We start from the raw sequence: 22611 nt of genomic DNA on the forward strand, positions 1-22611 counted from the left end.
ATTTGCTCATGTTTGTTTTCTGTAAATCTCATTTGTTCTCCTGTGTCTAACAAACATGGTTACACTTCCATGTGTACGGTATTTGATGAGCTTTATGTATGCATGTTTATTAATGTTTATATATAAATAAAAGACTAAATTCAATTTGTTTATCATATAAAATAATTGTGCTTCACAAGACTTGTATTGAACTTCTCTATCCATATGAAGTAATTTTTATAGTGTCTTTTTGTACTCTGTGATGTATGAAAGTTTTGGTTAAGGAATATAGTATGGTACTAGCAACCCCAAAGTCATGGGTTCAATTCCCAAGGAATTCATTAACTGAAAAAGTATACCTTGAAAGCAATGTAAGTCGCTTTGGATAAAAGCATTTGCAAAGTGCATGCATGTAAATGAATGGACAAAAATGATCTGAGAATGATAAAAAAAATGAATAAAATATGTTTTAAAGATAAACGATAGACTAATGTGATTGGAATGAAATGAGTGAGCCATTCATTAAAAATCTCTTATTTACTCAGCCTCATGTCAGTTTTGGAATGTCATGACTGACTTGTTTTTTTGTTTGTTTGTTTTGTTTTATTAAATTATCAGAAATACTTAGTTTTTTGCGCTGAACGAGAGCGGGAACTGCGCCATATCTAGGAAGGAGAACAAAAGACTTGTTGAAAGACTCTTTGATTGGCACCTCCTATAAATCCACTCAGAATTTCCTAGAAACTGCTTAGAAATACCTGGCAACTACCACAGGCAGTGTGGTCATAGACCACTTTTTTTTAGCAAAAAATCCTTCAGGTTCAAATTTTTTTTTTTTTTTTTCCTGCCCCATTGCAATGATCTTCCGTAATGCCAAGCAGTTTCTTCATGTGGCTTCTTTGAGACTAGTGTGTGTACAGTATATGTATTGTGTTTCTGAGTGCGTGGTAGTCTGTGGATGACACTCCGTATGTCTGCATGTACTCTGTGGCTTCCCTCAGGAGACGACCTTGAGGGTGTCCTCTCTTCCTTCTCATGTGTTATGGGAGGGGCGAGCTGTGGAAAGGGAAATGTGATCAGGGCACCAACAACTCTCTTCCGCTTGATGGATAAAACCTGTTGGGATTCTTTTGTTTTTCTCAACCCTTCAGATAACAACGATGGAAATGATGGTGGTGGTTGTGATGATAAAACATTATGCCACAATTGTTGTCATTTATAACAGATCGCTTATTAATGGGTAGAGCTATTAGTGTCACAAGTATTTTAATGAGCTCTTCAGACTGAAAAATTAGTTGGCAGTAGAAGATTTTAAGCAGTTTTTGATGCTTTTAAACAGCAGATGCTATCGTTAGTGGTATTTCCTCTGAAGGACTGTAATATGGGTAGAAAAGGTCCTGGGCTATATCTAGGGTGCAGAATATGGAAACTTGGGGGTGGCAAGTCCCTACCGAAAGTATCAAAAAACCTCATTAGCTTTAGAGGGGAAGGTGACTGTATAGATTATGGCATGATGTTGATTTATGTTGTAAGCTTTATTAGTGCGGCCCTGACAGGCAGCATTTTGTCCCATTGGGGAGTATTTGACCTACAGGGCTGCCCGGGTCACAAACAGGGCAGCCACGACAGAATGTAGTGACACGTGACCTATCCTGCCATGTGTTTGTGAAGGTTTTGATGTTTGGTGAGATTGCATTAACAGAAGGCCTTGTAGGCCAGATTTAAAGGGATGTTTTGGGTTCCATATGAAGTTAAGCTCTATCAGCAGCATTTATGGCATAATGTCAGTCATCACAGAAAAGTATTTTGGACTTATCACTATTCATGTTTACAGTGAAGCATTTACAATGCAAGTAGACAGAGCAAGGCAATAAACATTTAACGGTTTATATAAACAGTAACATGTACGTACTAAACCTTATGCATTTAGACCACGTGCCTTGTTAGGGAAGTGACTCAAATAAGCATTTTATTTTGTTTTAACTATGAAAAATGACACTGATAAAGGCAGATAGCTGAAATGTTTGTTGTTGATTTTTATCTTAACTTTAATAAAAAATGTAAAGTGTAGACGAGGATTTACAAGCTTTATAGGGAAAGTGGCCCCAATATATATTATGTGAACACAAACTTTTATTTTGGATGTGTGCTGTGTATATTTATGTATATAAATACACACACATGCATGTATTTATAGATTTCAGAAAAATTTGTTAAATATATTTATAATATAAATTATATGAATATAAATAGACATGTAAATACATGTAAATATTTTCAAAATACATATACACAGAACACACACATATATTTTAGATATGTGTGTTTTATATGTATGTATGGCTGGATTTACCTCTTATCGTGACATACGCAAAATAAATTTGTGGGCCCCCCTTCCCTGTTAACATAGAATATTACTGCCCTAGCAAACAAAAATAGCAGCGTCTCTACTAATAGCGACTCTTTAAGTTGAACTCAGGGGCGGCGTTTCTGTATAGCAGTTGCCATACCCTATTGAGGCGTGCCATGAAAACTTATCCAAACTTCGCATCTCTATTATATTTCCTTATTATTATTTTAAATCAGTGGGTTTTACAAATATTTAACCATTGATAAGCATTAAAAAGATCTAGTCAGTAAAACTTGCGCCATTGGATCCTCAAGCTGTCAGCGAAACGTAACTTCACCCCGCCTCCATTCAGATTGACGGGCCGCGCACAGCCTGCAGGAGACAGATCTCTGCTTTTTCACAGTGCTAGGGTAAATAAATAATTAATGTTTGAATAGTACAGCATATTTTCTATATTTATCAACCAACCACCCCCCTCCATTTTTCATACTATGGACATATGAGACAATTATTACAAAAGGTACAAACATTTGTTGATGCTCAAGGCAATGCACTATATTATGAACCGTAAGGATATAAACACCGCCACTGGTTGAACTGCCTCAAGAACCTTGCTACTGAGAAATATCATGTAGCTTTTCAGCTGTGAAATAATTTTTATTTTATTGATAAATTTGCGGGGCAGCACTGACAATTTTTTTTTTGTGAGTGATTTTGTGTTCATGTGTAGCTACAGTCACCTGAGAAGGTTGCATCAAAACTATGCTGTTTTTCCAGAATCTGGTGTTGAAACGGGCTGTGCAAATCTACATTACTTTAACCTATTCAAACTCACCCAGAGCCCAGGATAACAGGTGTAGAGAGTGAAACATCCCTCTAGAAAAGCTCCTTACTGGATGCACCTCCGACTAGTCTTTGAGGCTACTGTATACAGACTACAAGCTGTCATGCATCAGTAATTTTCTTTCCTATAACTAAATTGAGTGGTGATTAATGTCAGTGTGTGAAATAATGTAGTCCTATGCACTGGTGACCATGTGTACTACATGTACAATGTGTTTTTTCCTGCATTGTGAAGTCGCTTGTCCCTAGGGCATGATTTATATTCTGTTGCCCACACATTCCAATCGTTCCTTGGAATCTCATGTGGATCTGGATTTACGGACTGTACCATAAGGTTATTATCTGGATCATTTTTATGGAAAGTGACAACTTGCGCCAAAGTGACTCTTTCTTTCTCATATTCAATGCAGCCATCCACGAGTTCCCCGATGATTTATTCACCAACAGACAGCGTACGCAAGGAGCTGTACTTCTACACATATTTGCGGTAGGAGAACTTTGTGTGCACACGTCAATCGACTAGCCTTGCTCACCAGTTGACCTTGTGATCCAGGATAAATGGTGCTTGTCTGAGAATTTTATGACAATTATAAATAGTTTGTCAGCTCTCCGCATCATTTATGACTGGTTATGAGTTTGCCATTGGGTTCACGGCCCTGAAACTGCCCTGTCAACAACTGCTTATTGATCAGAAAACCTTTTAGACAAGCAACTTGAATTTATTTCTGCCCATCAAGCTCATTATTGTGCATCTCATTCTTGTTTATCTTCCCTTTTCAGGCTCTATACATGTTTCTGGCCCTTGCTATTGTCTGTGATGACTACTTTGTGACCACTCTAGAGAAGATCTGTGAGGTGAGAATAAATTTGCTGTTGCATCGATGAGCTTCCAGTTCCCAGAATCACTTTGACCTGTTCTTCTAAACCCATTTCCAACACCTTCCTGTTATGCTGGATACTAGATCTTGTAATACTAATATGCAATTCTATTAGAGATAGGTGTAAGTAAGGGTGGTTGGTTTGAGTTTTTCTTTTTAGTTTTAATATATTTTTTAATAAGCAATTTCTTAGAGAAGGTTTTAGCATGCTGGCAGCCTGCTGTGCTTTAGCCATCAACGCACTGTCTTTGTAATAAATTCACCATCTTTTACAATAAACTTCAAGACAAATTACTGTCCGACTTCAAATCGCCTGCTGTGGGCAATGTTCTTATTATGCATAATCACAGGTTATAGTTATTCTGCTGATTTATTTATTTATTTATCGAATATCTGTCAATTACTCAGCAATTAGTGTCCAAATATCCCTAAAAATGTGCCTGATCAGTGTCTGGGCAACATGACTCTTAACCCAGCCAATTCCTTAAAGGAATAGATTACTCAATTTATTTACACATTCTCAATTGTAATTTATTTGTTTACTTCATATTGTTTGAAAACTTTTTTTATTTTTGTGGTTTAACAATATTTTATGCAAATGTTTTAAATGTAATGACCGTGTTTTACTCCATTAAGGCATATATACTGTCATTCAAATGTTTGGAGTCAGTCATTTTATTTATTTATTTTTTTTGCAAGAAATTAATGCTTTTATTAAAAAAAAAAACACATTAAATTAATCAAAAATGATAGTAAAGAGTAAAGACTGACATTCATCAAATTCATTTATTCATAAAAGAATCCTCCTGAAAAAAAAGTTTACACAAACTGATTTCAACTGATGATGATTTGATTATATTATTTGAGCAGCAAAAATTGAAATTTTACTGCAGCATCAAATTGGCAAAGATTTCTGAAGGATCATGTCACACTAAAGACTGGAGTATTGATACTGAAAATGTAGCATTGCTATCACAGGAATAAATTACAAACGCAAATAATAAAATATAAAACCATTATCTTCATGCTGCTCTTTTCCAGTTCTTAGTGAAAAAGTAATGACTAAAATCATTTTAGATCGAACTGTTCCTTTAAGAGCTGCTAGTCATTCAAACAACCCAATTACAGTTTTGCACATCACTGGTGTCTATTTAGACCTTTTAATTATGGCCTCCGCATATCCTCTGTGTGTTTTTTTTTTTTTTTTTTTTTTTTTTTTGTATGTTCCTCCCATCCATCAGAAACTGCACCTAAGTGAAGATGTAGCAGGAGCGACCTTCATGGCAGCTGGAAGCTCCGCCCCCGAGCTGTTTGCCTCTATAATTGGTAAGCCACACGTACAGGTGCTTGTATGTGCATTAGTCATGTGTCAACAGATGCTGTGGATCAGGACACTCTTGCTTTGTTTTGCAGGTGTGTTCATAACACATGGAGATGTGGGGGTGGGTACCATAGTGGGCTCAGCCGTGTTCAACATCCTGTGCATCATCGGTGTGTGTGGGATATTTGCGGGGCAGGTGAGAATCTCTCTGAGCTCTATATACACCTCTCTTCCTTCGGAGCTGCTGCCACTTTTGACCTTTTCATGTTTTCATCTGAGCATTGCGGTGTGAAAATTCAATTGTTTTTTCCCTTCTTACTCTCATTTCAAACAATGGTTTATTTTTAAATATTCCATTAAAAAAAGTAAAAGTTCTACCACATTAAATATAGCTTTGCAGGCAAATACTTTGGTTGCTGTAATGAGGTCCAAGAAAGGCCTTTAAAATCACACTGCTGTGATATTTTTGTATTTTGAGAAATAAAACCTTTTTTGTTGTGGCTTATGGCATGACTTGAGGGTACAGTAGACATGATCAATTTAACAAAGCATAGTTGCTTTTGTTGACTTCTGTTTACAAAGAACTTCTTTTTTCCCCACTAGGTTGTTTTTCTCACCAAGTTTTCCGTGTTCAGAGACTCAATCTACTACACTTTATCTGTGGTTGCCCTTATTGCAGTAAGTGGCATTAATCTACTGAGCTTTGTTAACTAAGTGGCAAAAATAGAGTAGGATCTAGAAGTAAAAATCCCATTACATTTCTCCACAAAGAAACTGATAATTAGCAATAACAAAAAAAAACCTTTCAAGGTAGGTGTACCATGAGCTTTGAGGATTTTAAACAATGGTTTAGAAGCGTTTATGAAGAAAAGTCAGTAATGCTTGTAGAAGTTGCTACCATTATGGAGTAGAGCATTTCTAAATGTGCCAGTAACCACGAAGAACACCCCAGCAACCAAGTCAAAAGGTCCTCACTTCATTATTAAAATGCTTCAGATGTTTTTTTTATTAATCAATTACTTTATTGCTTTATTTTGTTTTGTAGTTTAAGATTTGTTTGCAGTATTTGCTGTGCCCTTATAAAAGACTTAAAGGGGCTATGTGTAGGTTTTTACTTCAAAAAATCTTTAAGAGAGTTTTCATTTGTCCATTTATGAGCCAACCATAATGTAATAGGAAGAATGACACCTTGACTGTCCACCACGGTTGCCTCTATCAGCCTGTAGGCTCAGTTGTGTCTGGAGGAGTCGGGTCCGAATTGGCGCGAAAATTCACAAAATGTGACATCATGCGCGTTCTCGTCTACAGCGGCAATCGCTAGCGGTAGTGTTTGAAATGGACTCTGCGGACGGAAAGAAGCGACCAGCCTCCAGCACAACCCAGACACCCATGGAAACTCCTCGTAAGCTTAAAACAATAAAAAAAAGCCTTATCTAGTGCGCACCGAAAACGAGCATGAGACTGGCTGCAGTTCCTCTAACGGCCACTGGTGTCAGTAACTGTTAGAAATTTCAGAACTTACGCAGTGCTCCTTTAAAGGGACAGTTCACCAAAAAATGAAAATTCTGTCATTAATTACTCACTCTCATGTCGTCCCAAACCTGTAAGACCTTCATTCATTTTCAGAACACATATTTTTGATGAAATCCGAGAGCCTGACCCTCCATAGACAGCAATGCAACTTTCAAGACCCAGAAAGGAAGTAAGAACATCATTAAAATAGTCCATGTGACATCAACTGTAGTGTTATAAAGCCACAAGAACTTGGGCCTTGAACATGGTAGTTCTGTTGCTCTCTATGCAAGGTCAGAAAGCTCTCGGGTTTCATCAAAAAGATCTTACTTTGTGTTCTGACGTTGAACAAAGGTCTTACGGGTTTGGAAAGACATGAGGGTGAGTAATTAATGACAGAATTTTCACTTTTGAGTGAACAGATATAAAGACAATACTACTTTGTCAGTCTTTCTCTTAAAAAAACAACAAAAAGTTTGTTCATAATGGGGATCGTTGGTTTGGTTCAAGTCTTTATTAAACACCTTTTTAAAAAGGAAATCATGAAGAAAATACTGGGTCGTCACTGTTAAGCTCTGTAGAGCATGTAATTGAGACATGCACTGAAAATCTGCTGTCACTCCATGAATATTTACACACACTCTGAACTTTTCTTTCAGTTCATTTATGATGAAAAGATTTTGTGGTAAGTGAACGTCTGAGTATATTTTATTCTGACTGGTTGAAAGCAGACACATGATTGTCTTTCTCCTCTGCCTCTGCAGGTGGGAGAGTCTGATACTGATTGTCATGTATGTTGGCTACATTATCATCATGAAGTGAGTCTACCTTTGTTTTGTATACTCATTTATTTAAACATCTGATTATTTATTTACTTAACTGTTTAGCCTGAAGTATCTTTAAATGATCATGTTTTCCATTTAATATTTGACCTTTTAAATAAAGGAGTGTGTTATTGAAATGTTGTATAATATTGTAATGTGTATTGCTGTTGTATGAAATAAGTGTTTAATATTGAGTCTTTGCTGGTTTTTCTATACTGACTACTTAAATTTTAGTAAAGTGACAACATAGAACTGCATGGTACTTTGTGCTGAATTAAGGTGCAGTTACAACTGTTCAGTAAATTTTCATGGCAAAATACAGTCATTTCAATAGGATTTAAACAATCAGGATTTTTGTGTCGAGTCAAAGATTTCCCCTTGCAGATTTTGTTCAAGTTGATCATTTGCCATATCGAACAACTGCTTGGTTTGAAAGTAACTTGTGTGAGCTGTGCTTCATACATCACTACACTATTAACAATAGACAATTGACACTTTTTGCCTGAGAAATCTGTGTGTGTGTGTGTGTGTGTGTGTGTGTGTGTGTTAGGTTTAACACTAGCATACAGAACTGCTTTTCGGGAAAGGAAGACAAGAGTGTCGCCAATGGTAATACGGTCATCAGCGAGATGGAAGATGGTAATGCATGTTATGATCAGTTTTGGGATGATCCATCATGGCCATTACTCGGACCAGGTAAGGGTAACTAGACAGGCTTCCTCGTGGGCTAGTAGCGACTAACCCTCTGCCACTTACAACAAAGCCAGATCTTGTTCTCTTTAAATTAATTCCACTTTACTATCTATATTTCTGCTGTTTGTAAAGCCTACGCCAACAGCACTTACTGAAGGCTGACACTTTGCTTTCTTGCTGAATAACTGAGGTGCGCTTTCTGTTTCAGAGTGTGGTGTCCTGTAGTGCAGCTCTAACTGTTGTGCTGCGTGGTGGTCTCTGTCACCCCCCCGCTGAAGCCTGTCTGTTTAGCCTTACTAAATCTGCCCTGGCTCCTGTCTCATCCTGCAGTGCTCTCTGTGTCTGTGTGTGTGTTCATGTCTTTCTCTCAGAACCAGTGATACATCCTTTCACTCGTTTACAAAATGGTAACTGTCACTGTTTCTGATTGATGAGGTTTGCATTCATGTATTCATTTGAGGTTTTGTAAAGATATCTGTCAAGGACAAAGGCAAGTGAAATACAGATATGGTAACATCACAACATAAAATCAGAATTGACAATGTTCCTGGTGTCATTGTGTACAGTTTATCAGTGTGTGTTGTCCCATGGAGAGAGATTTTTTTTTTTTTTGGCCATTTCTTAGCATTCGAGGCACAGAAATCACTCATTTTACCTTCAAGTTAGATTTAACCAAGGATATTCCTTTAATATTGTGAATGTCTTTGGTCATTATGTTTGTCTATATGTATTTAATAGTGTATTGGCCATAGAGCTCTTCCTGTGGTGTCCAGCAGTAATCTGCGGGATAGTTGAGGATTTCATTTCATGTCAGTATTCTGTGTGTCGATGGTTTCTGACAGTATCCTGAGGCGCTCAGAGGTGGGCCTACAGTCTTTCCCAGCAGGAATCAGTATCTCACTGACAAATAGGACTTTAGATTGAAAGTTGTGACACATCCTTTTTCTTTTGAGTGTGTGTTTACAGTCCTGCTGGTTTCTGTGCACAGTTGTTGAGGATTTTTTTGTTTTTGGTCTCTTAGGGCAGGTTTGACAGTTATGTGTGTGTGTGTGTGTGTGTGTGTGTGTGTGTGTGTGTGTTTTATGGACAAATACTGTACTTGCTGCACGTATTGAGCATGAGTACAATGTATAGGTGCACTTACAAACAATTTTTCCTCTGTGTCCGCAGTAAAGCCCAGTAAAGAGTACACTAGGGGCTCTCTTGTGATGGTGGATGAGATGATAAATTCAAGCCCTTCACATTATCGGTTCCCCGAGGCTGGCCTCAGGGTCATGATCACCAACCACTTTGGGCCCAAGACACGTCTGCGCATGGCAAGCCGCCTTATCATCAATGAGGTAAGAAAATGCACTCGGTGAGTGAACGGTTATATATGGTCCATACAATGAAAGTCAGTGTTGTTTTGAACCCTGCCGAGTACCATTATATGGACAAAAACCCATCCCCTTCACAACCTACAGTAGCTATGTTTCCATGATGAGAATTTAACTAGATGCAAATTTCCAAGATGCAAATTTAACTAATGCATCAAACTGGAATATCGCATAAAACATTTGTGAATAAAGCACAGTTTCAATCCAACGAGTAAAAGAGAAAATCGTCACTTCCTGATAAACTGGCAATACATATCTCTAAGAAAAGTAGGAGAAGCCATTGAATATTATTTTCATATGATAAATTACTTGCGTCTCAGAGACAATTATAAAGAAATACTTTGACAGACTTACACAGGCATTTCAGAACAACCAAAACAACATTTCAGATGCTGTGCAATGAGATCAGCTGGGTAGTCAAGTTATCCCATCTCATTGTGCAAAGTCACATGACCTTTTTGATTTGCATGGTGTAATTTAATCGGTAAATGTGTTTCCATCGTAGTTTGTGTATTTTTTTTCTTACCAGATAAAAAGTATATCCTACTCAGTTGTGCGCATAAGTTTTGTTCATTTTTAGAATTTATGCGCATCTTGGCGTTTCCATCCAGCGTCTTCATGCAACATGCAACATTATAAATTGCGCATGAAAATAGGTGGATGGAAACATAGCTAACTTTTCACAATACATTCAATTTCTTATGGATCAAATTTGAATGCCCATCTTACTTATTGTTCCTTTTTCAAACATTGTCTTTCGCTTGGAAAATGTCACAATACAGAAGTTAAATGGGTTGTGAACGCTGATTCATGTTGAATTCAACAGATTAGAGTTGCAGATGTGTTCAGCTATTTATATAGATCTTCAAATGAGGCTCATCTGTTGAGAGTTCCGCATCTGCCCTATCCACTTATAATAAGCATATTTAGCACTGGGAACCCAGAGACTGGATTATAAGCCGGAGTTCAGAAGGGTTTATGGGGCAGTCTTTGTTGGCTAACTCAGCACTGTGGAATTCTCACGTCAGGTAGCCTAGTTCTGGGTGTGAGGCTGATTAAACTGTTTCTATAAATATCCACACACTGGCGTTCAAAGAATTGTGTTAGAAATTCAAACCCCTGCTACAAAGACTGCTGAAGAATTTGATGGTGACATGTCATCTAGTTAAGGGAATTGAGGCTGGGAATGGTGTTAAACTTAGTACTTAACATTTTAAGGGATACTGAACCCAGAAATGAAAAAAATTTCGTTATTTACTCACTCATGTTATTTCTAACACCCAAATGTTTCAGAAAATGAGCATCATACTAGTGGGGAAAAATTCTAATTAGCTTAGAAAAGTGAGGAAATGGATGAGTGAATTATAAAGCAGTTTTTGCTCACTGCCCCTCATACAGCAGCAGCGGCTGGTGAAGATGGCCAATGGGGTGGATGCAGTGTTGGTTGCTGAAAAGAAAGCTGACACCATAGAAAATGGCAACGTAGCGGAGGACAAACTCACTGAGGAGCCGGAGAGTGAGCTGTCATCTCCCTTCGTCTTGCCTGGTGAGGCGGTTTCACTTTCTCATACATTAACACATTGGCTCTTTAACCGCATGTTGTGACATCAGTGCATCTGAAGTTATAGTATACTGGATCTATTCACATAGTCCTTACGCTGTGTACTAACCAGCAAGGTCCCTGTGGTGATATTAAAAATGGAAATATCAGGGTATTATATTATATAGTAAAATGGTTTTGCGTGTGTTGTATGTCAGTATGATTTTTTTTTTTTTTTTCAAAAATGACATTAAAGACATTTACAATATTACAGAAGATTTCCAGTTCAAATAAATGCTTTTGAACTTTATTTATCATGCATCCTGAAATTTTGCACTGTTTCCAATCATGATATATTATGCAACACAACATTGATGATAATAAGAAAAAATGTTTCTTGAGAACCAAATCAGCATATTAGAATGTTTTTCAATATTTGTCACCACAGGAATAAATTACATTTTAATGTATATTAAAATAGAAAGCTATTTTAAATTGTAGTAATATTTAAAAATGTCTAATTGTACTGTATTTTTGATCACATAGATGTAGCCTTGGTAAGCATAAGGCTGTACAAAAAGGAAAAACTGAAAGTCTTGGAAATGTTGAACTTCCATGTTAATCTGTTTTTGTCAGTCATGAGTTATAATTAAAGGTGCAGTAGGAGATCTTGGAAAATGCAAACTTTAGCCTGATAGCACTGAAAGCGTACGTCCCACCTTCCCTGCAAATCGCCGTCCAAAGCCACGCCCCCTGAACGCATATACGCTCGCAGATCGAAGATCAGAGACAACATTACTACGATACATATGTCATTCACCGGATAGCACAGTTAGTAAAAGTACAACAATACCAGGAGGGAAGATCAGGTTGTTGATGCTTGCCTGCCATTCTCGCTCTGTCAGCATGCATAGCATACATGCACGCGCTGATGACGTATCCTGTCTGCGCGAACCGGGTGCGCAGAGGTATACAAATACATATGTTGACAGGCAGGTAGGAAAACCAATCAAAATGCTCGGAATGAGCGTTTTGATTGGATGAACATTTCTTGGTCAAACGGATAAATACATTTAGGCCACTTAACTTAATAACTGCTATCAGGATGTGAAGAGACTTTCAACCAGCATAACAAAAAAATGTTTCTAAAGACAATCACCTATTGCACCTTTAATATTAGAACCAGATGGCGGCGCGTACACATCGCGAGGCTCAGCGTCTCTCCAGTTTTTGCAGTTTTGCAGTATTGTTCCTGCTCATCTCAGGCCTGTTCGCACTGAACAGCTTTGCCTTAATATCTTATACCCAACAGGAGTTTTTGGATATCGGTCTGCACTTTTCCAACAGTTTTATCACCAATCCTCGACTCATCCCTGAGATCTCCAGAATACTCGAGGCTACATGCTCTACTCAGCAGGGCGGAAGCACTCGCAGGGCTACACGCTCTGGGCAGATAGAACGGCAGATGACTCCGGCAAGACCAGAGGCGAAGGATTGTGCATTTATGTAAACAAAGCTTGGTGTACGAACTCTGAAATTGTTGGGAGACACCGTTCACCTAACCTAGAGTTTCTCATGGTTAAATGTAGACCTTTTTATCTGCCGTGGGAGTTCACTTCCACCATTATAACTGCAGCCTATATTCCCCCGGATGCTAATGCGCAGCTTGCTATGAACGAACTGCATGCGGCCATTAGTAAACAACAGACTGCACACCCGGAGGCTATATTTATTGTTGTAGGTGATTTTAATCACTCCAACTTAAAGACGGTGGGACAGTCAGATCATCTTTTTTTGTTTCTGACCCCCAAGTATTCACCCCTCATCAACCGTGTGAAGCCATCAGTGAGAACCATCAAAGTGTGGCCGATGGGAACAGAGTCTGTACTTCAGGATAAGTTTCAACACACGGACTGGAGAATGTTTGCTTCTCAGGCTGGCATTGACATTGATATCTACACCACCTCTGTACTGGATTACATCAACACCACCATTGACAGTGTGACAACATGGAAACAGATCACAACGTACACTAATCGGAAGCCATGCATGAACAAGGAGGTGCGGCTCCTGCTGAAAGCCCGCAACACTGCTTTCAGATTAGATGACGCTCAGGCCTACTGCAAATCCAGGGCTAACCTGAACAGGGGCATCAAGAAGGCCAAGCAATGCCTACAAGCTAAAGGTAGAGGAACATTTTTCCAACTCTGACCCCCGATGCATGTGGCAGGGCATCCAGGTCATCAGTGACTACAAGCCACGCAACTCAACTCCGATGGTCACAGACTTCTTCCTTAATGAGCTAAATTACTTTTATGCTTGCATTGACAATAACAACAAGGAGATGGCCACCAAGATCACACTCTGAGCAGACCATCAAACCCTCAAACTCACCACCACAGATGTCTACACAGCATTGAGTCGGATCAACGTACGCAAGGCTGCTGGCCCGACGGTGTGCTCAGGATATGTGCTGAGCAGCACGCAGAGGTCTTTAGACATTTTCAAATCTCTCCCTCACCCAAGCAACTGTGCCAACATGCTTTAAGTCCACATCCATTGTGCCTGTGCCGAAACACTCCTCCCCGACGTGCCTGAATGACTATTGCCCCATAGCACTCACACCAATTGTTATGAAGTGCTTTGAGCGACTGGTCCTGGCACACTTCAAGAACTGCCTCCTACCCTCACTGGACCCACATCAATTTGCCTACCATAGCAATAGGAGCACGGAGGATGCAGTATGCACAATGCTGCACTCGGTACTCACACACTTGGACAATAACAACACATGTACGAATGTTGTTTGTTGACTTCCGCTCAGCATTCAACACTGTCATTCCCTCCAAGCTGACCACTAAACTTGGAGACCTGGGATTATGGACTTTCTGACCAACAGACCTCAGCATGTCAGGTCAGGCCACACCTGCTTCACCACCATCACACTCAACACCGGCGTACCACAGGGCTGTGTGCTGAGCCCATTCCTCTACTCCCTCTACACCCATGACTGCAGGCCTGTGCATGGATCCAACTCCAAGTTTGCAGATGACACCACAGTGATTGGCCTCATCAGAGAAGACGATGAGACTGCCTACAGGGAGGAGGTACAGCACCTGGCTGCATGGTGCTCTGACAACAACCTGCTCCTTAACACCAGTAAGACAAAGGAGCTTATTGTGGACTTCAGGAAGAAGAAAGGAAGCACGCATGACCCCATCCACATTAATGGGATGGTTGCTGAGCATGTCTCCAGCTTCAAGTTCCTGGGAACCCATATCTCGGAGGACCTGTCTTGGACCACAAACACCTCCAGCCTGGTCAAGAAGGCTCACCAGCGCCTCTTCTTCCTTAGGACACTGCCATCCAGGTGAACTTCTACCGGTGTGCAGTCGAGAACATCCTGACCATTTGCATCACAGTCTGGTATGGGAACTGCTCAGTTGCTGACTGCAAGGCACTACAGAGAGTGGTGAAAACCGCCCAATGCATCACAGGGACACCACTTCCTGCTATTGAGGATGTCCAGAGAAAACGCGGTCTACGTAGAGCTCGCAGCATTCTTAAGGACTCCTTTAACCCTGACGATAGTCTATTTAACCTCCTGCCCTCCGGGAGGCGCTTCCGGAGCCTCCGGACAAGGACCCAGCAGACTCAGGAACATCTTTTTCCCTACAGCTGTCTCCTTACTGAATTCTGCTCTAGGTTTTTTTGTTCACTGCCTGTGTTTGGAGTGCCTTTTATAAACACTCGTTAAGCAATTTATTTTCACTTTTCCGATGTGATTAGAAAAGGGAAAAAAAGCGAGTTTGCCTAAATACGGTTTTGAACCCTTGTCGATTGCATCACACACTACATCCATGCGCATTACTCTCTAACCTACGCCACTGCTGAAACTATTTGACTGTCCAATGAGATGAAATGACATGAGTGTTTATTCTCAACATTTTATCGCAATTGTTATCGCAAACATAACTTTATTCTCAATTTAATGAGTTTAATCTCAACATTTCTAAATTTTTCTTGAAATTTAACGAGATGAATCTCGTATTATAATGATTTTAAGCTCAAGATGGTTTTATTTTTTTTAATATTGCTTGGCCCTAATCCTCTTCCGTAGCCTTAATATTATGCACTGCATGGGCATTTCTCATGTGTTTTCTTGTGAGCTCTGCTTTTATCTGAGCTATGAGCTAGGATCAGATGATCAACTGAATGCCATAAAGAGAAGACTTTTTTTTTTTTTTTTTTTTTTTTTGGAGGGCTGATTACTGACACGCTGTGCCATGTGACTGTAGGGGGCGCTATGGATAAAGTGAAGTTTTTCATTTCCTGGCCTATTTTGGTGTTGCTGTTCTTCACCATACCCAATTGTGCCAAACCACGGTGGGAGCGCTTCTTCATGCTGTCCTTCTTCCTCTCTACGCTGTGGATCGCCATCTTCTCCTACGTCATGGTGTGGATGGTGAGTTTCAGTATCTTTGTGTGTAAGCATTTTGATGTCTTTTTCCTCATGCGTTATTCAATTTATTAAATATACTTGATGAATTGTGTTAATACAATATTTCAAATCTTGAATCTTAACTGTGACTGCCATAGTAAATTTTGTAAAATCTTTTTATTAGCCCCCTAGCAGCCCCCCTGGTGTTCCTTGGACGCCAGTTTGAAATTGTCTTTGTTTTGACACTATTTCTTTTGAATTTTGCTTATTTTAGGTCATTCTGCTTGCTTGCATGTTACATCACTATTCCTATAAGCATTTCATTGAAGCTCATTCATGTGGGTTGCTGTGTGCAGGTCACAATCGCTGGATACACACTTGGAATCCCAGATGTCATAATGGGTATAACTTTCCTGGCTGCTGGCACCAGTGTTCCCGACTGCATAGCCAGTCTCATTGTCGCACGACAAGGTAGAGCTCTCCTTTGATTTCTTGGTTTTTCTACCTTCGCTTATCTTTAATCCATGTTGAGCTGACTTTCCAGCTTTGGCTTTGTGTCTGTGTGCTCAGGCCTGGGGGACATGGCTGTCTCCAACACGATTGGCAGTAACGTCTTTGATATCCTGGTTGGACTCGGCGTTCCCTGGGGCATCCAGACAATGGCTGTCAACTACGGCTCTGTGGTATCTGTCTTTGTTACTACTCAAACATACAATTCCACAAAGACCGTAAAAATTACCTTTCTTTTTTGTGTGTCCTTTTTAGGTTAAAATCAACAGTAGAGGATTGGTTTACTCTGTTGTTCTGCTGCTGGGTTCGGTGGCTTTAACTGTGAGTAAATGTAAAGGACAATTCACTTCAGAAGTGCAATACATGGACACCCCTTTTTAGTTTTAGTTAGAACCTCTAATTCCACTGACGTCTACAAAAATTCTCCTGGCTCCTGGTACATTACTGAAATATTAATTTAAATAACAGTAACCAAGGTGGAAAATCAAGCAGATAACAGATTGATCAGCCGATAGTTTTTTGTTTTTGTTTTTTATCTCCCCACAATCAATAATATGAAGAAAAACTTTCAACACAATGGAAAAAAGTATGTTTTATAGATCAAAAGTCGTGAATATTTATTACAAAATTAATAATGATTTAAAATTGTAAAAAAATGTATTGTCATATGAAATGTACATATTTATTGGATAAGTATATGTTGGATAATTCATTTAAATGTAATATTTTTTATATCAATCTACAAAACAAGAAGGGGAGAGAGGAAAAAAATAAAAATAAAATCAACTTTTTAAATGGCATGTATATATAATTTATCCATGTGCTCTCACGTTACTGTTATACTCTAATACCATTCATTGCTCAAACTCATATATAGGTTGATCTCTAGTCCAAATATGTAGCGGAGTAGAACGCAACAAGCATCTGCTGAATTAGAAGCTGTTTACAAATACATTTTTAAAAAGCCACTGAATGCAAGTATAGAGTAGACTTAAACAAGATCTTGGGTTTTAAAAAAAAAAAATCGATATTCAAATGAAGACCATAATAAAGTGGAAAATCAAATTTTTTCATCCCTTCTTAAAGGGATAGTTCATAAGTACCCCATGATTTACCTTACAATTTCTCAAGCCATCCTAGGTGTAGACGTTCTTCGAATACAATCGGAGTTATATTTAAAAATGTCCTGGCTCTTAAAGTTTGTGTAAGAAAAATATTTAAAACTTTATCACCCGGTTTCATAGAGAAGGCTTAAGCCTAGTCCTAGACTAAAATGTAAGTCTGAGCTGTTTCAACTGAAATAAGCTTGCACTGACTGATCTTAAAATATATCAGTGCCTTTGTTTTGTCTCGAGATGCATCCCAGTAATGTTTTTTTCTAAGCATGTTTATAAAAATTACTTAAAGGTGCCATAGAATGAAAAACTGTCTTTACCCTGGCATATTTAAATAATAACAGTTCTGTACATGGAAATGACATACAGTGAGCCTCAAACACCATAGTTTTCTCCTTCATATGTAAATCTCGTGATTAAAAAAGAGCACTGAAAAACAGGCGAATCAGAACATAACACCGACTGTGACGCAACAGTCAGGATCACTACGCCCCCAACATTTGCATAAACCCGCACTTGTTCTAAGCCGGCCGAACCATCAGAAGCTCTGCAGGTATTGTAAATAAACAAGCGCGGACAACAGCGAAAATAACACAATAAATGTTATGTTCCAGGCCGTGCAGGGGGTGTGAAGTGCAGGGATGGGTTGGTGTCTGTATTCAGAAAGGCACAGAAAGCAAATAACGCGAGCCACTAAAGGGACATGGTTAGCTCCTTGCTAGCGGTAGCCTGTTACAGTACATAAGATTTCACTCTCAGTAAGGAGAGATGAGGATGATGGCGAATGACTTACAGATCCTGAGCACCACTGACAAGCATCTGATCTTGTGAAATGTGTGGTAAGTACTGTTGCTCCATAATGTAAACATAGTTTGTGTGATCGCGTCTCTTGAAAGAGAAACTATAACGCGATCGATGGATCGTTCAAAAGCAGTTTCAATGCCTCGCATATTAATAACGGCTCCCTGATGCCCGCGTTTTATAATACAGTATAATTACCCGACGATATAACTGCGAGAGAAAGTATTTAAATATATATTTTCCTCCCTGTGCTTCCTTCTTGCTGATGAGCCGTACTGTGAAACAGCCAATCAGAGCAGAGCTCATTATTATTCATGACCCTGCCAAATAAGCCAATAACAGACCGTTTCATTCTAGGCAGAAATCCTAGGGTTGTAAATGGACATGTAAAATCGTTTCTGGAGATTTTTTTGCCCTTACCTAAGCCACATACCTTCTGTGTAGATATCAGAGAACAATTTAAAATACTGTATCAAATGCATTCTATGGCACCTTTAAATGTCCTAATTGAACTATGGCCAAATCCTGGTTTAGGCTAAATCTTGTCTGTGAAACCGGGCCTATAAACCGTAATCTCTAGCTTCCGCTACATGTCGTACATGCATTCATGAGACAATGGCGTTGCAGTAGATGACGTAGGCGACTGCGGCGACGAATGTGGAAATGACGAACGAGCAAATGTAGTGTACAAAATGAGGATTTGTAAAGACAAATGTCGGAGGATTTCGAAATAAGCCAAGAGGAGACTGGTTTTCATTTGCAGTGAATAAAACTTGGTTCTCACGAGACTAGCATTTCCTCACTGGAGCTTACGCTACGCCTACGTCATCCACTAGAACACCGCTCTCTCTTGAATGTGCGTATGTCAGTTAGGAGAAGCTAGAGATTACGATTGTTTAGGTATCCATACAGTGTATAGAAGAATATCTTCTCTGGTTTCCAACGAATGATTTTTTTTGTCCACTTTCAGGTGCTGGGGATCCATGCGAACAAGTGGAGGTTGGACTTTAAGCTGGGCATATACGTGCTTGTTCTGTATGCCATCTTCCTCTGCTTTTCCATCTTGATCGAATACAATGTCTTCACTTTTGTCAACCTGCCCATGTGCCAAGAGGGTGTCTAAGCTAGAAGATTTCCTTGGGCTTTGAACCAAAATACCTCCGGGATAAACCTGCAACCAAAATCACCAATGATTCTGCTGTTTCCTCTCTCTTTAAACTCCCTACTGTTGAAGAAAACCACTGTCTCTCCCGCTGCACATTCAAACCACTTTTTCCTCATGCGTTATTCAATTTATTAAATATACTTGATGAATTGTGTTAATACAATATTTCAAATCTTGAATCTTAACTGTGACTGCCATAGTAAATTTTGACTCGCAACTTTCTCCATCAATTCCAGGAAATTAAAATTTCCTTGGCAGCTCTCTTTATAACTGGATATTCTTCCACTTCTGAACCTTGGACAATCACAATGCAGCCCGTAAATGTCTTGTTCAGAGCAGAAAGATTCGAAGTGTACACTTACATCACAAACTGCACACACACATGGCACTGACATAGAATGCTGCTCATTTCTGTATGCATTAGCAATCTACATTTTCTAATTTCTCTTCCCTTGAGACAATGTGTGACATGAACACGAACATAATGCACTTTATATGTGGCATAAAACATCTATATCATATTAATTTATTTCCTCCGGAATGGAAAAATTAAAGTACATCCTTGATGTGGCGCAATAAAAAGATGGAACTGACATGAAATGAGTGCCCTCGGGCAAGCAAGTGATTCTCGCAGCTCGTTACACACAAGAAAAATGTGGAAACAAGACGCATAGCAGATGTGAAGCATTTTCTGTATGGATCGTGCGGCAGGGGGTGAGCTGTTATGAAATCCTTATGAGCTGGAATGTATATTTCCTGCTGAGAGCTTCCGGCAGGTGCCCATCGGAGAGGTCAGCGAGTGGACCAGCTTCTAACACATGGAAACAGAGGCTCTAAAATTAGACACGTTTTGGTTTCCCCTTTACTATTCCAGATCTGCATTAACCAGTGAATGGAACCAATCATAAAGCACACATCAAAAGCTGCTCCTCACCTCTCGTTCAGACCAGAGCAGATGACCCTCAGGACCGCTCTTTACTTGTTTCGCAGTATGGACGATGACTGACAACTGTGGCTAACACATACTGATCACATCACAAACAGAGATCCTGAATTCTGCAAACATGCTACAAATCGAAGATTTTTTGTTTGTATGTAAATATAACATTACTGATCCTGTTTGAACCAGTGCTTCCTTACAGATGATGGGAGGTGAGGGTGAATTTACATACGTGACCAAAGCGGCCACTTTTTCTTTATTTCCAATGCATTCCTAACCTCCCTCTCTGGATATTTATTACCGTTTGTCTGTAATGCATGATTTGACACAAAGAAGCCATTTTTAAAGCAGGGCAAAGCTTTGTGAGCTCGTATCAATGTTCCTACAAAAACGAATCTCAAGAAACTATGCCCAGGTCATATTTGATCCCAAACTCAAAAGAAAAATCAGTTAGATTGTGCAAGGAAACTAAGTTTAAAGACCTTTTTAATGTTTATCTGCATTGCAACATTTATTTTCATAAAATTGAAGCACATTTTCAACCCTGGGTTCTCACTGCTGCAATGCATGCGGATTTCATACTGTAATTTGTGCATACTGTAATAAAATAGATTTAAATTAGCATAAATGTAAAATTACCATAAAGATATTTAATTACTGTAATTATATATTTTCCATTACAGTAATAGGATCAAGATTTTGTTATGAGGCCATGGAAATGTTTTGATTGTATTATTGTATGATTGCATGAGTAATTTAAATGAGTTTTTGCGTTATGGTAATGTTTTTTGTTTGTTTTTTTCTATTGCGGTAATGATTTTTCGTTGCAGTAATGAAAATTACGGTAATGATGTTTCAGGTAGAAAATATGCTTACCTTGATGCCACAATACCAAACCAAAATTATAATGGTCTTAGATACTTTAAGCATAAAACAATTTTAAAAAATCTTTGTTTTTGTGGTAAAATATGACCTGAACTTGACCTCGACTCTTTTCCTGAGATTCACCCCTAAATGGCAGCTATAGGACCCCCCATTCACTCAGCTGCTAGTGGGCTCAGGAGATCTGAACTTGATCGTAGGGGAACGAGCGTGTCTTTGTGTCTTTTGTCAGTAGTAGAAGCTGTCGTTGTTAAGTGCTAGGAGGTGCTGTCGCTGTTGTCTGTGCAAAAAGACAGGTGTTGCAGTATTTGATGTACACATTATATATGATATATGCAATCTCAGTCGGTGAGGGCCGAGTGCGGAGATTATATTTTCATAGATGAGCCATGTTTGTGAAAGCTGCTGAAGTTGCCCACCGCTGTAACGCATGCAGATTCTGTCATCTAATCTTATATCACATCATTGCCATTCTGTAGAATGTCGACTTTAGTTTATTGTGGCTATGTGCTGTGCGGAATGACGGTGGTGTCATGTGATGATTCTCTTTCGTTCGTTGTTCTGTGGTGTTACTCAGTGGTGATCTGTACGATTACATTATTCAGCTGAAATAGAAACACCATACGCACACTGTTGGAGGAGCTTCTAAAGCTTCTTCCTATGCTGGTTGCCACGTTAAATAGTTAAGTGTTTTTTTCCAGCATTAAATGAATTCTTTGGTGCCAGTTTCTATTTTTTTATGTTAGTTCCTCCCTGATTGTTTTGGGAAGTCTCTTTTGTCAGTGCAATAGAAAGTGTATTCATATAGGCCTACTATTGATTTGAATCTATTTGTCAGCACACTATCCTTTACTTTGTCGCAGGTTATTTGTGCCATGCTTGATGTAAATGCTACCGTTATATTTGAACTGAGATGAGTATTTTTTGACACATAATTGTATTTTATAAACTTCGGATCTCCGGAGTAGTTTGATTAATGTCTCATGGGGTCACTTCAAATGGGATGTCTTTGTTGCCAGTTGTATAGCACTCTTACATGAATAGACTTATATGCACTCTTCATTGTATGCCTCTTCAAATGACTCTCCCACGCATGAATATGCATAAGAGTATGAGAACTTCTCATGTGGTGTCTTGATTTATTAAACACACACATGCACAGATACATGCGCAACTGCTCCACGAGTGACCTGCTGCACTGTGAGTGGAAACCTTTTGTAAGGTACAGATTTAATGATTTTCAACACAAGATGTTGGTGTAACTTGAATGTATTGTCTTGCAATGGATGTATCCAACCAATGCATTTTACTGTAAAGCAATAATCTAAAAAAATATGAACAATATATGAAACAAGAATATTGTATGGAGAAAACAATTAAATTATACCGTTTATAAATGTGTTTCTTGGGTGTCTGTCGTGCATTTGGTCATTTAGCGCCC

General features: G+C 39.0%; 1 protein-coding gene across 1 annotated transcript in view; it reads left to right on the forward strand.

The window, feature by feature from the left end:
- Positions 1-22564, forward strand: part of LOC306850866 (sodium/potassium/calcium exchanger 4-like) — a 34771-nt gene extending 12207 nt beyond the window's left edge. Inside the window, exons 3-17 of the mRNA XM_079386805.1 lie at positions 3583-3659; positions 3953-4027; positions 5292-5376; positions 5464-5567; positions 5975-6049; positions 7543-7568; positions 7648-7701; positions 8258-8346; positions 9571-9740; positions 11175-11322; positions 15615-15781; positions 16114-16228; positions 16328-16440; positions 16523-16588; positions 19154-22564. Coding sequence (XP_079242931.1) covers positions 3583-3659; positions 3953-4027; positions 5292-5376; positions 5464-5567; positions 5975-6049; positions 7543-7568; positions 7648-7701; positions 8258-8346; positions 9571-9740; positions 11175-11322; positions 15615-15781; positions 16114-16228; positions 16328-16440; positions 16523-16588; positions 19154-19306 — 1517 coding nt within the window. The 3' untranslated portion in view covers positions 19307-22564. The remainder of the gene's footprint in view (positions 1-3582; positions 3660-3952; positions 4028-5291; positions 5377-5463; positions 5568-5974; positions 6050-7542; positions 7569-7647; positions 7702-8257; positions 8347-9570; positions 9741-11174; positions 11323-15614; positions 15782-16113; positions 16229-16327; positions 16441-16522; positions 16589-19153) is intronic.
- Positions 22565-22611: the final 47 nt, after the last annotated feature.

Source organism: Barbus barbus (genome assembly GCF_936440315.1).
Source record: "Barbus barbus genome assembly, chromosome: 30".
Classification (NCBI taxonomy): Eukaryota; Metazoa; Chordata; class Actinopteri; order Cypriniformes; family Cyprinidae; genus Barbus; species Barbus barbus.